Here is a 22,494-nt window from a genome sequence, read left to right as displayed (position 1 = left end):
TAGAGTTGTTTACCAACTTTAAAAAAACTGCTTTTAATTTAATTTGTGTTTGTTTAGCAACAAGATTCCACACTTCTGATTATAGTAACTTGTGATTGTGATTTTCAACACATTTTAATTGGGAAAAAATCAGGAGAAAAAGGCACCTGCTGTATTTTGAGGTATCCACAGCATTAATAAACAAGTTATTGTGGATTTCGGCCATGGCAAAATTGGTTTCTCAGCAAAATTGACTGCAGTGAATTCCACCACAAAGAATTCTGCAACGGCAAAATCACACAGATCTGCCTAAAACATCAACAACATCACACTGCTAGATCGACACGCTACATTCTACATGACACTCGAAACTCGATTCTGCCAAACTTTAAAAGCCCCACTCCTGACCCTCTGCTGCAAAGCCAGCGCAGGCCAAGGGCGAAGTGTTGTGCGCCGCAGGTGTTAGGTGCAGCAGAATGAAGCATCTCATCTCGCCCTCCATGGCCACCCTCTATGACCTCCCCTACCAATACCTTGCACTACTGCACTACTGATTTGTTAATTCCTCTTATAGGCCCACAGCACCAGTAGGCCCTAATAAGATGGCTGCCTTCCTCCAGGCACTGAATCCCCATGCTACCATGGAAGCCCCCACACTGCCTGGCCCTTGGGCAGCCCCCTCCATTGCTTCTACAACACCCCCAGGCAAAATGTAAGTCTTTTTCACCTTTGTGTACTGCCAGCCTCTATTTGACTGTGCGCAATAGCACTGACTGACTGAGACAGGCGCCCACCCCCTGCCCAACAAGTTTTCTCCCTTCCTGCATCACATTTGGCACTTATAGCATACACCAACCCCAAATGAATACTCGCGCCTCCTCGTATCCCTTGATGGAAGCCAGGATTGTACCGATCAATCCACTTGTGTGCCTCATTAATGCTACCTCATGTACATGCAGACCAGACACTCATGACAAGCCCATGCAGAGAGATGTCACTGCGCCTTGCCCTGGCCCTGCCCCGAACAAGCATACTCAGAGAGCGACTACCGCGTTCCTTCCCAATCTGTACAAACGCACGCAGAAAGCGGCTATTGCTTTTAGCCCCACCCCAATCAAGCATATGCAGAGAGCGGCTACCGTGCTCCTTCCCACCCCAAACAAACCCACGCAAAAAGTGGTTATTGTACTTAGCCCTCCCCCAAACAAGCCTATGCAGAGAAGGGCTACCGCGATCGGCCCGCCCTGAACAAGCCCACGCAGAAAGCGGCTAGCGCGCTCCATCCCACCCAGAACAAGCCCACGCAAAAAGCAGCCACCACACATAGCCCTGCCTTGAACAAGCCCACGCAGAGAAGGGCTACCGCGCTCCTTCCCACCCTGAACAAACCTACGCAGAAAGCAGCTATCGCGTGCTGCCCCACCCTTAACAAGCCCTTTCTAAAAGCAGCTTTTGCGCCCTGCCCCGCCTCAGCCCCGATCAAGCCCTCGCAGAGATCGACTTTCGTACTCTGCCCTACCCCGTGCAAGTCTACGAGAGAGCATTTACCACACTCTACCCTAACTCGAACAAGCCCACGCAGAGAACAGCTATTGCGCTCGGCCCTGCTCTAGCCCCGAAGAGGCCTACGCAGAGAGCTTCTACCATTCTCCGCAGTGGCCCAAACTAGCCTACGCAAAGAGCAGCTACAGCGATCTGTCCTGCTCAGGCCCTGAATAAGCCTACACAGAGAGCTGCATCCGTACTAGGCACTGCTCTGATCAAGCTCACACAGTGTGCAGCCTTTATGTTCCACCATGCCCCAGCCCTGAACAAACCCAAGCAGAGAGCTGCAACTGCATTCGACACTGCTATAGCCCTTAACAAGCCATCCCCCATAGTGCCCAACTACTAATGGTCCTTACACCACAACACCAGGGGAGCCCTCTAGAACTACACCAGCTCCCATATCTGATGGGAATGTAAGGTTGGTTATGATCCAGACCGCCATGAATTACCCCCGCAACACCCAGCCTCCTGCCTAAGACGAAACGCTCACCTCAGTGCCAGAACTCATCCTACTTGCGCCATCTCAATCATGAGGACAACACATGATTCCAACAAACCAGCAAGCATAATAAACACCTACCCCCCGCCACCCCAACCTGCCATTCACAGCCAGAATTCATGTCTGAACCCTGCCACCAACATGCGCTGCCCCCACACTGAGGATCTCAGCAGGCCTCTTACTGAGCACCCCACACCACTTTGCCATTGAAGCCTTTGACCGCCTTATCACCCTCCTCCCTGACCCATCTTCCAGATTAGATCCCCCCCTCTATGCAGAGCCCTCATTAACTCCAGGTCACTGCCGACTCATGCACTGGACATCAATGATCTGATAACCTCATGGAAACTGACCTTCTGGCCCTCACCGAAACCCGGCTTCACCAACCCTCTGGCCCAGCACATTCTGTAGCCATCCCAGATGGTTATTCCATCCTGAGGTGTGACAGACCACTCACACGAGGTTCAGGCATTGCACTCATCTACAGAGACTCCCTCCAAGTCAGAGCCTGCAGCACATCTACAGTAGCGCACTGTGAGCGTCCCTCCATTAAACCCACCACTACCCCCATAGACACTATCACTATACATATCATATGTATTATATATGGCCTTGAGTCGCTGCTTACTTTTGATGTGGCGTGGCTTCAAGTGATGGAGGGCAAGTTTTGGCGACGAATACTGGGGTTACCTGTGGGTGTTCCGATGGCCATGATTAGACTTGAATTGGGCCTTCTCTCATTGAAAGCGATGGTACTAAAAAAGAGAGCTGGGTTCTACCTTAAGATGATAAGTGGCTCCTCCAATCCCTTATTGACGGTGATTCATCAGGAATTGATCAAAAAACATACCACTTCGCCCCTACAGAAAGCCATGACAAAATGTTTTATAGATATTGGCTGGACACCCAGAGGAGTTACCGTCACTAAGGAAGTTCTAAATGCCCTCGGGAAAAAAGTGGACTTTTGGGATTGGCTTGAAAATTTCTCTCATTTAAGCAGTCTTAAAACCTACCATTTTGTGAAATATAGATTGTATGATTATATGAAACCTCAAGCCTATTTATACCTTTGCCCTACTAGAAGGCTTAGACGCTTTATCATCTTGTTCCATTTGGAGCAACTGCCTACCCTACATAATATAAGAGCCTGGGAAAACATCCCCGTTGAAGCGCGAATATGCCGTCTCTGTAAATCCCCTGAACATCTAGAGACAGCCAGACATCTTCTAACTGAATGCCAGACACTGAGGATACAATTCTACACTATTTGGGCGAATTTGTGCATGATCCTTTAACTATATGTGAAATCCTGTTCTGGCTTTACTGTACCAACACATGTAACATGCACTTATTCATTGCATTATATAATGTCTGGCAACAGGTTGAATTAGGTCTGGCTCTCTGATTTGAATTATCTTAGCATCAGGGATGTTAGGTAATGTATAGGGCACTTTATTTGTATAAGAAGTGGTCTTCCATTAATCAAACTTACGTTAACTCAGACATACATTGCCTTTTGCAAAAATGTGCATGTACGACTGTGTGCTGCCAAAATTCTATAGAATTACGTGTAAAGATAATAACTCTTATACACTCTACTTTGATTCTGGATCTATATTAGTTTGTAAATATTTTAAGGAAAGTTGTTTAATTTCTCCTTTTTAGCTCTTTTTTATATATGATGTTGATTTGTGTTTCTCTATTTATATGATTCTATGTATGTAATTTGTAATATGTGTAAAGTTTGAATTTATTTTCAACCTACATCACATTAAAGAATTATTATTACTATACATATCCTCTTTCACCAACCAGGCCACACAGCCACCTTCAAGGAAGACCTTGTTCACGCTATCAAGCCCACATCCAGAGCTATCCTCATGGGTTACCTCAACCTAAGTCTCCACAATCCCCTCAATACAGCAGGCTCCACAATAGCCAGTGCCCTTACAGACCTCTGCTTTAAGGACTGTGTGGCCTCTCCCACCCACTGCAAAGGCAGAACCTTGGACTGGATCGCCAATCTGAACATCCAAATCCTTATCAATGCCAACACCCCCTGTCTCTGGTCTGACCACCACATACTCAGCTTAACTCTGCCTGCATGGAAACCTCCACCCCCTTCACTACCCACACTTCCACCCACATTAGGCTGCAGCTCCTGCAAAATCACCAAAGAGTCGATTACTCACTCACTATCCCAGCTGAGTCTGGATCGCCTTAAGGCCTCAGACCCCCAAAGCCTAGCTGACATTTATGCCAGTATGATGACCAATGCAGTAAATCTGGTGGCTCCGCTCCTCCCCAGAAAATCCAAACCAACGAGCCACCTTAACCTTTGGTTCACTACTGACCTCCAAGCTCTGCGCTCACAGAAGAGACAAGCAGAAGCAATTTGGAAGAAAAACCTATCCAACCACATAAAATGAGATTTAACAAGATTGCCATAGACTACAAACTAGCCATCTCGGCAACCAAAACCGAAGTTTATAACTCAAGAATCGCCAAAGCCAGTTCCAACAATAAATAACTATTTAAAATACTTAGGGAATTAGAATGCCCTGTCCCTGCCCCTGACGGCCTCAATAAAGAAGAAACTTGGTTCTCCAACATACTGAATGCCATGCGTACCAAAATCTGCACGCTACAACAAAGAATTGCTAACAAACTAACCTTAATCACCCCGTCCAGTTCACCGCCCATCTCTAGAACACACCCCACACCCCCATTCCACTTTAGCAACATCTCAGAATCAGAAACAACCAATAACCATACACCCTCCAACTGCAAAGGAGACATCTGCCAAGCAGCCATTATCAAAGATTGCTCCAAAACCCTTGTCCCATTCATCACTAAATTGAACAACTCCTCATTCTCTAAAAACGTGGTCCTGGCAAGCCTTAAAGAATCCTGGGTCCTCCCCTTACTGAAAAAACCATCCATGGACCTGGAGTGGCCTAACAACTACTGCCCAATTATCACAGTTCCCTTCCTGCTTACGATCCTCGATAGAGCTGCATACATTCAGATCCAACACTATTTAAGCAAATCTGATCCTAGGGGTTCGACAATCCAGATCACAGGACGGACTCAGCCTTACTGGATATAAAAATCCGATTGGATACCTACAGAGATGAGGGCACCCCAGCATCCTTCTACTACTAGATCTCTCAGCTGCCTTAGACCTGGTAGATCATGAAACCCTTTGTGACCACATCACCACCTCTGCCAACTTTTCCCACGAGGCCACGACATGGATCGCATCCTTCCTAGAGGGTAGATCCATGACGAGTGCACAGTCGATCCACATACCTGCATCTCCTGTTCATTGTACAACATTTTCACCATAGCCCTATTCGACCTACTAGACGGCATTGGCATATCCTATGGTAATTATGCAGATGAAACCCAAATACTCCTACCCCTGTCGAGCTATTACAACAAAGAGTCTCTCATGCTCAACAAAGTGTACGCTACCATCCAAACCTGGATGGCCATGAAATTCTTATGCCTGAATGACAACAAGATTGAGATCTTTCTGGTAGGTTCTCCCTCCATGCTGCAGAAGCTCAGCCCCAAGTACACCTCCTTCAGAATAAATGGAATCTAGATCCAAGTATCTACGTCAGTAAAAACTTTGGTCGTCTATATGGATGCCTGCTTATCTCTTACCAAACAAGTGAGTGCGGTGACCTCATCACCCTACACCGCCAAACTGATCAATTCAGCAAGACAATACCTGCTGCCTGAGAGCTGATTAACCATTGCAAGAGCAATCACGGGGGTGAGACTGGATTACTGCAATGTCCTCTTTGCTGGGACCTCCAAACGGAACATCAATAAACTACAGATTATTCAAAATAACTTTCTTTTAGGGAGAATTCTCCAGAATGGTTAATTTCCCTTACCTACTGAGTCCCTCATCAGCTTTGCTGGATTTCTAGGATTTATTCTGTTCACCTGGTAAGAGTGTGAGCCTTTTTTTCCCACTCTTACATGTGTTTTGCTGTGCGTTTTACATTTTTGTGTTCATAGACTGTGGAGCCTCACCTACTCCATAGGCATCATCTTTTTACTGTGTGTCACACATCACCTTTAGTGCAGTGACACAGGGTTGTCTTTTTCAGACTTCCCACTTTAAACTCCATTTTCTGGGACTGACTACTGTTTCCCAGAACATGCAAAGTTGCCATTGACTTTATTAGTCTTTTTAAATTCACAGACCCAGTACAAACTATCTTCCATAGAGTACTGGAAAGGGTTAATAGTTATCCCTTTTATCTGCCTCTCATGGAACATTGTTTCATTCCCTTTTCTTTAAGATTTGGCTGGTGGCAGTGGTATCTACCATATTTTTCATACCGCGGTCTATGAAAATAGCCTTAGTACTGTTTTAGGCTATGTTAGTATCCTGGAACTTTAATCCGCTAGACCCCATTTACTTTTATTTGGTTTCCGGCTGGGTTTATTCGCCATTTCTTTTTGTAAAGGTCTTTCTCGTGTTTTACTCTGTGCACCAAACCAGGTTTGGTTCCTTTTCTTGCCGTCCTTTGACAGGCTTCTGCACAGAAGCCCTCCTTAGGCGCCTGAGAGTCTAGGTAGACAGGGTGTGAGGGAGGGGTTTTAGGCCCCCTGCACAGAGTCTCATTGGAGACCCAAGTCACACTCTTGTTTGATTGGCTAGGTGACTGTCCTGCCAGGACAGCCACCCTGTTGTGTGATTGACAGCCAGGCTGTGTGAATGGGGGAAAACTGCATAACAGCAGGTCTCTGGGACTTGGAAGGCAAAGTCGCCAATGGATCAAGAGAACCGAAGAGGAGCTGAAGGAAGAGTACTGCTGCAACTACTGAACCTCCCAGGAGAAGCCCTGCTGCAGGTCCGAATCTCCTAAACTTCGACGACAGAGAAGATCTGCAAGGAATTTTCTTCCCTTGAGCTTGTGGGACCAACCAGTTAGCCAAACACAAAGCAAGGCCTCCCTCCCCTGGTCGAATTTGCTGTGCACCGCTGCAGTGAACCAGATAGCCAGGAGGACGGTACCCTGTTTGGGTTTTAAGGAGCACACCTTTTATTTGTTGCTTTGCTCTGCTGCTGGTTTCTACCTTGGGCAGTGCAGGACCCTCCAGTCTTCCTGCTTCATGTCAGTCCGACAGTCGCTTCAGGAACCATGAGCCTGCAGGATCTGCCAGGAACTTCTTACTCAGCTACAGCATTCTTCTTCTTCTAAGGTACTGTTCAAACCCGCTTGTTCGTTTTGTCCGACCACAGTGAAAGTGTTTTAAATCTTTCGCCAATCCGAGTGCTTGTCCTTCTCTACTCTTTCAAACAACTTTGTTTCGAACTCTTGGAAAAGACTTAACCGCGAACTACTCTGAACTGTGTGATCCTCTGCAAAGACTCTGAACCATTAACATTGGCCCAGGCCTATTGATTTGAATACTCGGTGTAGTAAGCCTTTTATAGATTGCCCTGCCTACTTACTTGTTGGTGCTGCTTGATTTTGAATAACCTGGTCTTTCCCTCCCTTTTTTAAATTGCTAGAGTGCCATTTTGCTCACACTTCATTTTGAGCTTAACTTGTCCAGAATTGATTGGGTGTTGTGTAGTGTATTAAGATTGTGATTTTCTGCTGCTTTATAATAGTGAATTGTTTTACAACTGATGTTGTAAATAAATGTATATTCTTTTACTTAGAAACCAGTGTTTGTTTGAGCCATGGCAATTGCTGTTCTTTGTGTAACTTCTGATACTGCTCACTTTATTCTTGAGATAAGTCTGGCTGCTCAGCCATCGCTACCACTTTACTGTGTATTACAGGCTTGTACCGAAGGTGAATTTGTACTTGCACTTGTAGTCTTATATGATTCTGCCTAACACTTTCTCCGAGCTGCTCTAAATATTCCCAAAAGAGACCATATGTCAGCTGCCAGAAAAAAGGCGCATTGGCTCCCCATCAGGGAAAGGATCATCTTCAAAATGCTGTCAATTATCCACAAATTTCTAAGCAACACTGTCCCACAATATCTGGCCAAGAAAATCGAACGATCAAAATCCAGCAGACAGGTAAGATCACTCCATGCTAATCGGCTGGTAATTTTGCAGGGGCGGACTGGCTTTTAGGGAACTCTGGAGATTTCCCAGTAGGCCTCTGCACCCTAGACCTCTTTTGTCTGGTACGTCCACATGTTCCCATAGGAAAATGGCTGGGCTTTGTGAAAATGTGTAATATGGGGCCACTTTGAAAATGTATTCCAGGGCCTCTTTTGGTTCCCAGTCCACCCATGTCCATAAAGTGAAAACAGCCAAAGGAGGTGGAGTGAGATTCCCATTGGTGGCTGTGAACCAATGGCACGCCCTCCCCTCAGAACTAATAGCAGAAGACTCCTACTGGCCCAAACGCAAGGCACTGAAACCCTGGCTATTTGCCTAGTGCTCCTACTCTGTCACAACCACTGACTACCGCTCCAATATGTACTGTTACCGCGTTGATTTGTCAGGAGTAAATTGTCACTCCTCTGTTGAAGCGTTTTGTATCATGTAACTGGTCCGCAACAGCGCCCTGGTGCCTCAGGGTTTAGACGCTATATAAATGTAAAAATAAATAAAATAGAACAATCAGCAACAGCCACAGGGATTTAAAACATGGATTGATTCACAGGCGAGCCACAGAACCCATCAGTAGTGGTATGCACAGGACAACCACCAACCACAAGGACTTCAAGGTCTCCTTCTCAATGGGCATCTCTCTCTCATAGGCCTATAGTTTGACCTGGGTACGGACAGTGGCTCCCTGGCCACTAACAAAGGTCTAGCTATTGCCATCAGTTCTTTGTGCAGTAAAAAGAGTTGAAAACATTTGAAAACACAATGAGGTTCCTCCCAGATATATATAAAGGCACTTGGGTGTCAACTAGGGTACTGCATGAGAGGTAGTTGCTAATGATAAAATAAAATCGCAAACGTCATAAAAAAGACACAGACTTACCAGGATGTTGGAAGCATCATACAACTGTGTAAACAATGCAAACATATGCAAATAACAAATGACATAATACAATACACCATAACATGCAACAGCAAAGAAAAATATTGGATATCAGATGACGAAGGGCAGGCATGCACTGCAGTCCAGAGGGAACGAGTGGCAGATTTGTACAACCTCTCTGGGACCTGCCATGGAGGGCCGAAGTAAATGCTCAAGTGCAAATGTAGTGTCTCTCCCTTTCTCTATCTCTTGCTCTGTCTCTAGCTCTCTCTCTTCTCATCTTTCACTCTCTCTCTCTCTTACATTCTCTATTTGAGTATATATTATATACATTATGCCACCAGAGTTAGCGACTGCAGCTGAAGCTGCGTTGCATTTCCCTTTTTCCCTAAATGCCTTGCTGTGGGTTCTTGGAAGCAAGGTCCTTTCATGGAGCAGTGTTCGTCAGCGGTTCTGGGCGAGGCCTAGTCCCTGTTTATTTTTCCTTCAAATCTGCCCCTCTGCCCCAGTGATTCATGGAAGCTGCTAGATTCTAGAGGGCTGAAGTAAGCGAACCTCAAGGTAAGTGGGAAACAAAGGATGTAAGTGGAGTAAGAGTTTGAAACCTTCGGGCCCACCCACTAAGTTCCAAAAAGTAGGAGAGCTTAGCTTAACGCTCCTTTAAAACGCTCCATGCCCAAAATAAGTTGGTTTTAGACAACACATGGGTGCCCATTGGAACCTTTTTTATAACCTTAACCAGTATAGCTGGCGCACTCAACTGAACATTCAATTAAAGACCGCTGTTCAAAGTGTAGCAATGTCAGTGAAATCCTCAGGGAGCTGCTCACTCATTTAATGCAATGATGGCTATAAGACAACGCCTGGAATCTGAGCTCCCTTGAATCCACCTTGAATACATTTTATGAGTGTTATTCATGTTTCGTCTTCAGCATAGTGTTTGAACGAATAGAAACTGGGGCTAGGAGTTGACATGCTGGTATTTTGAGTCCTGTCTGATGAACAGGAATTTTTCAGCAAAGGAATGTGTCAGATCCCATTTACGCTGTGGACCGCGCCACAGCCCCTTTCTTTGTCTTTCTAATCTTCAGGATGTCGGAAAGCATGTGAAGTAATTTCAGGGATTATGAGTGTGCCCGCTGCTTAATGCAATTATGAATTTGATTGTTTAGAGAATTTTCTAAATTCATCTTGCTCACCCTACCATTGAGTGGTCCTCTGTCCAAGGATTTATATAGACGATGCATGTTTATGATTTGAAAATGCATGTGTCATCCATGATAATACAAGTACTTACGCCACAATGCCCGAGAGGTGGAACATTTCTGCGGTGAGATAAGATAGGTAGCTGTACAGGAACACGAAGAGGGGCTCAATGACCCGGATGTTCTTGGTGAAGCGAGTGGTCAAGGCAGCAACAATCCCAAATATAAGCCCGACCAAAATCCCACCAAGGCCAACCACAAAAAGTTTTCCAACTCCAGCCATGATGTCCACGATCAGGATTTCTGGCATCTCACTGAAGGATTCAAAGAGCTTGTAGAGCACCTAGGAGCAAAAGAGAATAGCATAAGAATGGTTTCTGATACTGCTAATGCTATTTTTGTCACCATAAATGAGGGCAGTAGTCATACGAATGTCCCTCTTGCAGTAGGGGAAAGGAAGAAAGAAATCCAGGCAAAGCCAAGAGTACCCTGCATACTACCGTGCATAGGCATGGGGAGGGTATTTGTCAGGCACTACTATTATACGTCCTTGCATTATCTTCATTTGATAAATGTTGCCCCCCCTATGGCCAGGTAGCACCATCATTTGCAATGTATATCCATGCAAGTCAAGGTAGTCACATCATATGGAGATATTGCTATCATATACCAGGCATTGGCATTGTGCCCTCGATTATCATTGGCAGTCATTGCCATTGAAAGTCTGGTACTCGAGCCATAGAATCAGAATGGCCAAGGGAGATCTGGTGTGTTTCACAGTGTGTGCTTGGTGCTGTAGAATGGCTGTATCACCATTTTAGACATGGTTGGCCCTCACGAAGGGTTAACTGAAGAAAGCCCTGAAAGTATGGGCATCCATGGTCCACAAATGGTAAATCACTAGTAGCTAAAGTTTCTCAGGTCAATCAACACTAATTCTGCCCCTCTGGAGTTCTATCTCTCCTGTTCTCACATACAGCGCTTGATTAAAATCGCATGTATTCAAAGATCATATAAACTCAGTGGGCAAGTTAATTCAGCAGTTTGGTAAACAATGGAAGTGCGTCAAGTTCCAAAACTCATTTGATTAATTTTACCTGGAGGCGTGGTGACAGGCCTATCTAGACTTTTGAATGTTCCACAAGGGTCAAATGTTTGCCCCAGCTTCCATCACTCATGGGATGGATGGCCAAATAATCCCACATCTAGAAACGTGGTAGAAAGACTGAACACTAGAGGGATGACTGACAACTGAATGGAAGGTCCCAAGTGTGCACTCATATGAAGCACAAGGCGCATTAATTTCAAATTGTACGCCTTGCCACGCCTCTGCATGTAGCCAGGCATACCCCCTTTAGAACTCGATTGTAGATCAGAAATCTCCCCTACAGCACCTTGAAGCTGCAGCAGTGTTGGATTGTTCGTATTCTCATAAAGGTAAACATTGTTATAATAATTACAAAAATATTAGCAACACTGAGGGTGCAGAGCTTGATTGATTGCGTGCAGAGCATAGTTGTGCAAATCCAGAGGTCCATGGAGCGAGTGAGGCTGTGTATATGGGATGTGCATCACAGTATAAAGAGTAGGCAGAAAGTTATAGGACTGTAGAGTGAGGAAGAACGTGCATGAGAGGGTAGAGCGTGTGAAGAGCACCTATAAGCATGGCGGAGGGCCTACAGAATGTGAGTAAAGGCATATTGATTGTGGTTCAGGGTATGGGTTATAATATGCCAGCAAGGCAGAAGAGTTGCAGAGCTCCCCAGAACAACATTCCTTCTGATTCATGGAACGTTTTCCTACGGAATTGCGCCATTATAAAACACTTCCATGAATCAGGCCCATTGAGTCTATGCAAAGTAAGTGGCTTAACGTGCGCTGGGTGTCTGTTAAGAAATCTCTACGAAGGGTTCATTTACAAGTGCGATAACATTGTGGGATACTTAATTAATGCTATCTCCTGAAAACTGAGGTGACAGAGCTGGTGACTTACCAGCAGAAAATAGCAAAAAGATCTTAATTTATTGTGTTAGAAATGGTTCACTTCAAAGAGTCATGGAAAAGGTGAAACTGTCTCAGGAAAGACATTCACAATAGAAAAAGCTGTTTACAACTAAAAATTACAGGGAAACAAATCAATGGAGAAAAAATAGAACACAAAGGGGGTCATTACGAGCATGCTGGTCTGCAAGTAAGGTGCTGGTAACAATGCGTATCGGCACCTTTTCTGGACTGAAATACTCTGAGTTTGCCGGTAGGGACAGTGAATTTCCGGCAGGCCCGACCTGCCGGGAGTTCAGGCTCTTCCCAGAAGAGAAATCACTGAAGCACCGGCACCGTTAACAGCTGTGCTGGTGCTTCAGTAATTCCCATCCCATGGAGTCCTGTGGGACGTCTTGGGAATGGAAGTGTACTGTTACTCCGCCACCCCTAGTATCCCGGTAATACCGGGATATCGGGCAGCAGAGGCAGTAATGCAGCTTTCGTGGTATCCCTCCAGAACTACCGGCAGGATACCAGGAAAGTTGTAATGGCCCCCTAAGAGTGGATATAAAAAAACAGATGGAGAGTTATGTTATGCTTAAATTACGACATTAAGAATGGTACACTTTTTCACTATGCCCTATTCTGACAGTGAATGCATTAATTACCGGGAATCTTCACCAGTACTAGTTCTTGTCACTCTACTTACTAGTACGGTCACCTACCTCCTTTCCGGAACTTTTCTTCTGTTTCTATATTTCCTTCCTGTTGCACCTCCATTTTCCAAAGCTACAAAATCCCTCACATCCCAACATTCTTCAGTTAATCACCACTTTTTATTGTCCCATTTTTATCAAGGTTAGGTGGCTGAGGTGGGATGTAAGTACTGTGACGAGGAAGAGAAGGGCTAGCAGTAATGACGTTTACTGGTAAGTGATCTATGCATTACCTCCCCATGTGTTGTCCCCGTTCCAGTATTTATGTATGAGGTATGCCAACTCAATGTGAGGAATAGGTCTGAGGAACCACTCGGACCACAGATTCTATCACCACCACCCATCACTGGTTTATTAATATGTGAATTCAGTGCATTCCCTTCTGTCCTGGAGTTAAAAGCGTAAGAGTTGGACAGTGCCTGTAAATCCTCAATGTATTTTTGGCAGATTGAGTCAGACATGCCCCATAGGACTGGGGGTAGGCAGGAGAGCAGATGTAGATTGAGGTGGGAACCGAATCGTTTGGGAGTGAGTCCAGGGTGGTGTGTAGGTAGAGGCTGCTGGCGGTAGAAGTGTAGGTGGGGTAGGGGGAGGAAATGTTGTTAAGTCTCCTTGTGGAGTGGACGGACAGTTTGTGATGGGAGAGGAAGATGGAGTGGCCGTGGATGCAGGCAGGGTGTGAGAGGCAGGGGAGGGTGGTGGGGGAGTGTGGTGGGTGGCTGGCTGGGCTGGCATGTCAGCTCGTTGTGGCATAGGGGTGGTGGGACCGTCTGGTGCAGAGTAGGGGATCTGCGGGCACCCAGGAGAGGCAGACAAGGAGGTAGTTCATCTAACAAATCAACAGGTGGCACTGTAGGTGCTTCTGAAGGGGAGTCTATAACAGTATCTGCAGAAACACTTGGGTAGAAACCTGTTCTGTGAGTGTGTTTCCTGTTTGGCCGGCCGGCCTTGCATGGATGCTTGTATTGTTCTAATTCCTTCTCTAGTTTAGCCTGAAAGTTCCTAACCATCTAGTCTGACTGTCATGCAATCTGTCTGTAGACACTGTACCAGGTGAAATAAGCTAATCAATGACCATCAAACACCTTAGACGTGCTTTGCTCCAAACGCCTCATGCAAGACAACAAGATTATCTGCATGAAATGGGCCCCCCAGAGGCCACTGAAAGTCCTTTTAAAATCAGGTATAATAATTCCAATATTTCAGATATTTACAGTTCAATGCCCCATAAGTGGAAAACATGAGAAAACATGAAGAATGCATTGGTCCCTTCTGCAGGAATAAGTGGTGTTTTGGAATGCCCAGAGCCAATCGCTAAGTGTAGGAATTAAAAGAGCAGGGAGGCACAAATGGAGAATGGACCTGCAGGTAGTGCAGGTCAAGAGGGGAGGTGCACACAACCTAACGCTAAGTGGTATTTACCGTTGGTGACTGTGGAAAGACAAACAAAGGAGGTTTTTTGTTTTACAAAAACAGCAAACAGGAGCAAGCAAGGAGTGATAGAGTTTGCAGAATATAAAGAGAAAGTAATACAAAAGAAGGACTAGAGGAACTGCTTCATGCTTAACTCAGCAATAACATTTGGCACTTAACCCCCAAATGGCCAGTGCCATCAGCATTGCCTCTTTAGCTGAAACAAGAACACAGATATAGAACACAAGGCTCTGAATGTTGTGGTAGATGAAGTAATGAAGGGGCGGCCAAACACGAACATTTTGTTATGGTTAAATGTTTTTGTTTTTGCCAATCAAGGCCTCCCACAGCATGGTAGTAAGGCATGTAGGTATTTCGGTGCACTCATTTGTCTGTAGCATAGAAAGTATGCTTGTGAATAGTAGCACACAATCTTGACAATGCCCAAAATAAATCAAGAAATAAAACACAAAGTCAATTTATCAACCAAAAATTACAATCACCAGTAACCCCAACGGAATATGTAAATTCTCTAAACAAGGCAGGTTTGCAGGCAGAAAATTAAATATGTCTGGTGTAGGCCAAGGATATGTGTGATAATGGCGTACTATGGCGACCCTCTGATTGAGTGGCAAAGGCAAGCCAAGGCATGGAGAATGTAAGAAATAACACAGCGACGGAGGAGAAACACAGGGCAACACAATCAGCTGTGACCATAGAAACGGCAGCCCCAGGAATGCATAACACCCTTACAATGAATGCACACTGAGAAAGAGCTCTTAATAGACAACAAGAGGCAAATGCATCAGAACCTGAGACCAAGCCTGGGGGCCATGCGACAGCCCATGAAAGGTGGACGGTACACAAATCTAATGTACATCACAAAAATGAAAAACCACCAGTTGCAAGACATTTTACATCACTTAGGCACAATTTGTCACAAGTCCAATTTCAAATTTTAGAAGTTGTCAGGAAAACATCACATGGTGGTGAAAGGGGCCCCTAGGGGTCCCTCGTGCTATGGAAACAAGGCAATGACCATACACGAAAAGATGCGCCAGACACAAGGTTTCAAATTCCCAATGCTAGGGTTTATTGCAAGCAAAAGATAGTATCAATTGGCCAATTCTGATCTCACACCCCGCAACGTGAGTTGCCTAGACCTCGAGGGACGCAAGAGAGTGAATTACGTACATCAGTTACATATATACAAAATGCATATCATACAATCAGCAAAGTCATGTTCAACACCCCTCTGTATTAAGTTACTTTGAACTCGGGATGACGATGGACATATCCGACGAGTATGACGATTATAATGCTTTCGATGTCTATTCTAGTAACAATGTGCAATTTTAGAAAGTGCGGAGGCATCTTTTAGAACACGGTGGTTCTGTTCTTGGAAGCAATCTGTACATGGGGGAAGAGCCACATTCCAAGCTTTGCTATTTAGAGGTACTATTCGTGTCCTGGGAGCCAACACGTTCTAAAGGGTTTTGCGAGGGGGGGCCATAAGAGAAGCATTATTCAAGTCTTTAACTGTATTATTCTAACATATTCTACCATCGTACGAGACTGGCTGGCAGCTGTGAAGTGATTAAATGCCCTGCAGCTTCCTCCCAAGGCTACAGAGAGGGAGCGTGGGCATTCCTCTCTGGGCTACTCATGAGGAGTTTCAGCAAAATCTTCAGTCCCGTGACCTTGTCCTTTCATATTCAGACAACAATGTTAACAGTTGAGCAGAGTAAGCAGAATCCGCAAGAATTGCAAGCTGCAAAGCAGTTTTTAGACAAAAAGCAATGAGCAATGGTTAACAAGCAAAATGGCGATTCTTACTACATTTAAAATGGCCGCTCGTTGGTCAAGCATAGCAGTTCATATTTCTCCAATTCGGTGCATAAGACGGTTGGCCCACGGCCATCAAGTTACGTCTATCATTCAAATGAAGGGTATTCATTTTTCCAGATTGACAGTGGTGACTATAAAAATGTACGAGTGTCATACGGAGGACTTCTTTGTACCAGGAGGGATTCATCCCTGTGAACTTCAGCACCTTTATGCATTATGCAGTGACTTATGAGCTATCTATATAGCCTGGATTCGATAAAGGCAGCTCTGCCGAAACACGTGTCATCCACAAAGGCTCTAACATCACAAAAATAAAAGGATTTATTAATCATCACTACTTGCCATTCCATTATTTTTCGGTGCACTATTAAGGGATAGCTCAACACAACCATTATATATTAAATTCTGACATACTTATACCGCTATCTTATTTTTCCAGGTATGGGTATCCTATGTGAGAACGCACTAATAAGATGTTCCATTGACAGGCGGGATGCGTTTTCCTTGCTACTGAACCACGGTCAAGACTATAATAATTGTTGATATTGATTTGATGCTTTTGGGTACGGTCCATTTATAATATAGGAGGAATAAATTGGATACTTATATTCCATTCTTTGTTAATTATCTCTTTAGAATTCTGGCTGCAACTTTGAAGCAGCGTCCAAGAGTGGAAAAGTTAGGAATTTTCACTGGGAACAGACTAACAGTAGATACAGTAGAACTACAATCTTTACACATCTCAAACTCAAGTAGGGTCCTTTCCTTTAACATGTCTGAGAAGGAGTACATTTTCTTGAACTAGTAAATCGTACTATCCTTGGGGTCTATTTACATTTGTCTAATTTGACAAGCCCTTTTCTGGGTGGTCAGGGCGAGTTTTGTTAATTTATGAGAAGGTTGGTGTACAGTCCTTGAATGATGGGTCCACACCTATCGTTGAGTCTATGGTTGAATGGAAGGCTGGTGATGAAGTACTGTGCATGTAAATATGATATCTGAAGTTGTGAATATTGTAATAACTATTGAATTGTCATGTGAACTTATAGGCCATTTCTGTATATTTCAACAGATTGTGTAGCTCCTGAAGAAGGAGTTCTTACCCTGAAACTTGTAGAGCTGAGCTATCAACATTGAATCTGAAACTTTGCTTTGTTATATTGAAGAATTACAGGAGATGGAGATTATTTACCTCCAATGTCTGATTTATGTGTCAGTTTACTTACATTTTTGTGTTAATTAATTGTTGTATGATAATAATTGAAATACACATTTGAATTCTTTGTACCATGAACAAGAAAATATATTTATTTTTGATTAGATAACATTGAATGTTTCCTTGACTGATTTTTTCAGCGTTGATGTGTGCAGGGGATGGGAGGGTCTATAGAATAGACACTTCTTTCTCGTGTTTAGTGTCAGACTTTGTGTCAGAGTCTGTTTTCTCCCCTGCACCCTAAATTTGTCTTCTAAAGGCATTATACTTAGAAAGCGGGAATCGTTAGAGTTTCAAAAAGTAGGTGTACACCTGGAGACTCAGGTTTTCATAAGATAGAAAATACACAGCATACCGACTGATCAGCTGATAAGCAGGACGAGTGGCAGGCAGTTGGCACTCTGAGCTCTCTAGGGAGAGCCCTTAGAGCGTCGGTTATATAGGATATCCTATGCAATCCCTAATAATTATAGCATTTGCATAATGGTGGAAGTTACTTGGCAAGAAATTGCAGACATTTGGCAATAGTTGTCACCATCTCACTTGTGACCTTGTGATGAAGCCTTGCGAGGACATTGTCTGGGTACATCGTGTTGTACTATGGATAAGTGGTACTCTCAGAAACCTTACTGTTATCTACTATATGTGGTGCTAACGCTACACTTGTAGAGAGCAAGCGGAAGAGAAGGTCTGACATGTCCATTTGCCTTGTTACAGGGTCTTGGTCTAATCTGCTCGAGGAGGGGTTTGGGCATGTCAGAAGAGCAGAGTGCAGAGGGAGACAGAGCAAAACAGAGGGAAAGGCAAAATGGAGGACCTGAGGCCTAAATGTCAGAGAGAGCATAATGTTGCATACTATAGCATAGCATAACATAGCAATACAATCCTGCTACATCACCACACTCAACACACCAGTGCCAAAGCACTAGCCCCTGTCCAAGTAAATTTAAGCAGTAGTGCTTGATGAATGTTTTTGGATCTGCCCAGATACCGGCGCAACAAATGTCTTCGATAGACCCTCCCTGGGCCTCAGACCATGAAGCAGCCATTGCCCTGGTAGACCTCTCCGTGAACCCTTCGGGATAACTGGACCCATTTGACTCCTATGTAGTGGAAATAGTTTCTTTAAGCAAATGATCTCTGAAAAGCTCCAGATCTTACCAGGTAAATCAGAGCTGCCATTTGTACATCCAGTTGACTTCATTCAAACTCCTCTGCGGCAGAGGTGTTAGAGAATGATGAGAGGATAGCTTCTTGTGATGTGAAATTTCAAGATGAGATTAACTCGGGAAGGAAGGCTGGAATACACCTAATCCATAGATATGAAGATTTGCATGGCAAGGAACAGATTTACCCAGGCTCCTGGCAGTAGTGTTGACCACTAGAAATACTGTGTTCAAGGTCAGGAGTTTTCAATGATATTCCATCCAAGGGCTCAAAGGAAGCTTACTGGAAGTCTTCCAAAACAACCCAGACATAGCAACAGGCCAGTTCATTAAGACATGATCTCTTGAATCCTCCTCCCACCCCCATTTCCCTGAATGCCCGGATCTGCAACCACTGGACCCTTAGGGTGGAGACTGATAAACCCAAATTGAACCCCCCCCTGAATGAACAGAAGGAAAATGGGAATCAGGCCCAGGTCTGCTGTTAGTCCTGTCTTTTCACACAAGCCTTATAAATTGCCCTGATGCCCAGCCTAGTCTTTCAAGATTGATGTTTTCTTATCATTCGGGATAACGTGGGTGTTAGGGAGATTTGTGCACAACCCTATTGTGGGATGAATAATCGTGTCACTTCACAGTAGAACAGTATGTCACCCAAAAAGAAAGACCAGACTCTCCAATGGTAAGCGTAGCCAAGCGGACAGACTTAACTTCACGAGAGAAGAAAGCTGTCAGGAAGGTACAATTAACGCCAATAGACACCACAAACCAATACTATAGCCACCATTTCAATTTGAACTTCAATATTGGAGAGAGGTGGATCAGGGCATTCAAGTCCTGTTATTCTTCCACCTACAACCTGTGGAGATGTGACAACAATAGTCTTATATGAAGGCCAGCCCAGGGAAGTGAAAAAACACACTGGGCCTTTTGTCCCTGAGCTTGCAGGAAATACCTTGCGGCCCTCTGTGATGTGGACAGTGTGTTATTAATGGCTCCCTGTAGTCTGACTGCTCTATCTTTTGGGATTACCACCTTCCCTCCTGACAACCAGAATCCCACCCCAATAAACTGTAGATCCTATGAGCAAATGCACTGGGAAATTAGGTTGTTCATGATGAATCCCACCCACTCCAGATTCCCGCAGATCTGATCCACAAGTTTCTCCAGTAGTTTTCGTGGCAATGCTTTGATCAATCAGTCATCTACGGAAAGCCTTTATCCCCCTCAGATGAAGCAAGGTTACTAGCAGTGGTAGGACTTTTGTAAAGACTTGGGGAGCAGACATCAGCCCAGAGGGAAGAGCTCTGAATTGAAAATTATTCCTGCCTACAGAGAATCTCGGGAACTGTCAGGTGTTCTTCCAAATTGGTATGTAGAGGTGGGCATCGTTTAGGTCTATAGATGGTAAAAGTCCTTGGGCCTCATTATGAGACCAGCGGTAGCCGTGCCGGTAAAACTGCCACGGGTGTCGCCAGAATATTTTTTTTCCGGTGCCCGGGAATGGGTGCTGCAAAAATTACTCCGGGACATTATGGCCCTGGCGCACCCGGTTATTGACTTTTCCCGTGCACCTTAAAATATTGCTCCCATTCCCATATGAGTCCGATAGGACTCAATGGGTATGGGGAGGCCGGATGCACCGGCACCATTCGTAATTGGTGCTGGTGCATCTGACATGGTCTGCTCGCAGGTGCCAGTACGCCCACCAGGTCAGACTTGGCGGGCAGAAAGGCACATGGGAGCAGACCTCGTAGTTTGCCGGTCTGTTAACAACAGTACCGGCAAGCTTACCGGTACCATTCTTACCAGGCCGGCAAGCTTATATTGAGGACCCTTGTCTGGAATGAGGGGAATCACCACTGAAGACATTGTATTTTGAAATGTTGATGTTGTATCAAGGGGCGCTTCAGTCTTTTCAGGTCTATAATCAGACTGTATTCTCTTGTCAATTGGGAACTAGAACTCTCTCCCCTAGGAGCCATCCTGGCGGCCATTTTTTTGGGACAATCTTGGATGCAATGTAACATGGCTTCCCTCTTGGAATATCCTCTGGGCAAGGGATTATGAATTGTCCCTGAGAGACTCTGAATAGAGCGAAATGCTATTCAATACCACTATACCTGTGAGACTCTGCACCATTCTTCCCAGAACCATTTGAGGTGACCCTAACTTTCCTGGCATAGGACTTCTGTGTTGTGCCTATCTCTGTCTATCAACTTCTGGGTGTCTTTGGGAACCATAGATTGATGTCTGTGGCTTGCTACTTCTTTTAGCGGAAAAAGAGGACTTTGATTTTGAATCAAACTTTTCCTTAGTTTCCCGACAGCTTTAAGACCTTCTGGACTTTGTCCTTGAGGGAAACACCAAATAACATTTGCCCCTCAAAGGGAATTTTCATGGCTGTGGTTTTCTGGTGAGTGTCCGCATTCCTGCCCCATATATGTAGGGGGTGACATCCTTCTATGGTTAACTCATGGCCATTGCAATGGCCATGTGTTAAGAGCCTGATCACTGGGACGTGGCTTACCGGTTGGCTGCTTGTTTTCACGTGCTGTCTGGTTGCTCTTCTTGGGGGCACCAGTTCACGAGAAGTCCAGGTTGTCTTCTTGCTGTTAGTGTGGACAGAAAATTCAGCCCCCTTCAATCGAAAGCAGTTGGGTACCTAGGCAAGGTCAGGGACCAGCTCCCCCACACCACAGGCTCACCTCCTGGTTTTAACGTGATTATGAGGCAGTGGGATCCACTGAACCGGGAGGTAGTTGTTTTGTAGCAAAAATACTAATCATAGGGAGTGTTATATGTTCTATGTTCCTATGTCATTCCGTTCCACCCAGAACGGAGAATGCTTTGTTTCCCCGTTCCACCACGGAATGTAACGGCTATTCTCTCCCTGACTGCCCCAGCCTCCGGGGGCCGTAAAGTAAAGCTCCCACTTACTTACTCTGGTGTCGCAGTTTATTACGGGGAGCCACCCCTAGAGCAGTTCAGATAATGATGGAGCCAAGGAAAGGCAGTCTAAGAGAAAGAGCAGGAACGGAGCAGGGAAGAAGGAAGCAGAGGAGGGCAAGGAAAGCCCGAAAACAGACAGAAGTAGCAACATGGATCGAGGAGCGAGAGTCAGGTGACCAAGGCTACTTGCAGCGTTAAGACGCAATGAATGGAAATCCTGCTGTGCTTTTATAGCAAAAAAACACATCCGGCATTGGTTGTCGCCCTAGCAACCAAACACAGTTGTAGCCAATCACAGGAGCCCATGCTGCGAGGTAGTGCCATGATGTAGGTGCGGATCCCTGAAGAACCTGGAAGCGCCTGTAGCAATCGTGGAGTCCTCTGATAAACCGTGGATGGTTGTATGCCCTCTGCCGCTACAGTGGCGGCGAGCGCCCCCCTCATCCCCAGGACCTGCAGGTAAGCATTGGCTTGCAGGACACGCACTGAGTCATTCATCTAGTGAAGGGCTCTGGAAAGCGTCTTAATGCCCCATAGGGCTGTCTCAGCTGTATATGAAGGATATGTGGCAGCTATTAGTGCTAAATGAGCTCCTCCATAAACCTTCTTGCTGTGCTTTTATAGCAAAAAAACACATCCGGCATTGGTTGTCGCCCTAGCAACCAAACACAGTTGTAGCCAATCACAGGAGCCCATGCTGCGAGGTAGTGCCATGATGTAGGTGCGGATCCCTGAAGAACCTGGAAGCGCCTGTAGCAATCGTGGAGTCCTCTGATAAACCGTGGATGGTTGTATGCCCTCTGCCGCTACAGTGGCGGCGAGCGCCCCCCTCATCCCCAGGACCTGCAGGTAAGCATTGGCTTGCAGGACACGCACTGAGTCATTCATCTAGTGAAGGGCTCTGGAAAGCGTCTTAATGCCCCATAGGGCTGTCTCAGCTGTATATGAAGGATATGTGGCAGCTATTAGTGCTAAATGAGCTC

The 22,494-nt window shown here is 45.3% G+C and overlaps 1 protein-coding gene across 1 annotated transcript in view; it reads right to left on the bottom strand.

The window, feature by feature from the left end:
* The window catches only part of LOC138481050 (sodium/hydrogen exchanger 2-like), a 1,286,045-nt gene that overhangs the window by 907,896 nt on the left and 355,655 nt on the right, over window positions 1-22,494 (bottom strand). Inside the window, exon 3 of the mRNA XM_069612916.1 lies at window positions 10,310-10,560. Within this exon, the coding sequence (XP_069469017.1) occupies window positions 10,310-10,560 (251 nt within the window). The remainder of the gene's footprint in view (window positions 1-10,309; window positions 10,561-22,494) is intronic.

This window comes from Ambystoma mexicanum, chromosome 5p, assembly GCF_040938575.1.
Source record: "Ambystoma mexicanum isolate Mex_15411 chromosome 5p, UKY_AmexF1_1, whole genome shotgun sequence".
In the NCBI taxonomy this organism is placed as follows: domain Eukaryota; kingdom Metazoa; phylum Chordata; class Amphibia; order Caudata; family Ambystomatidae; genus Ambystoma; species Ambystoma mexicanum.
This window is presented reverse-complemented; position numbering and strand designations above follow the sequence as displayed.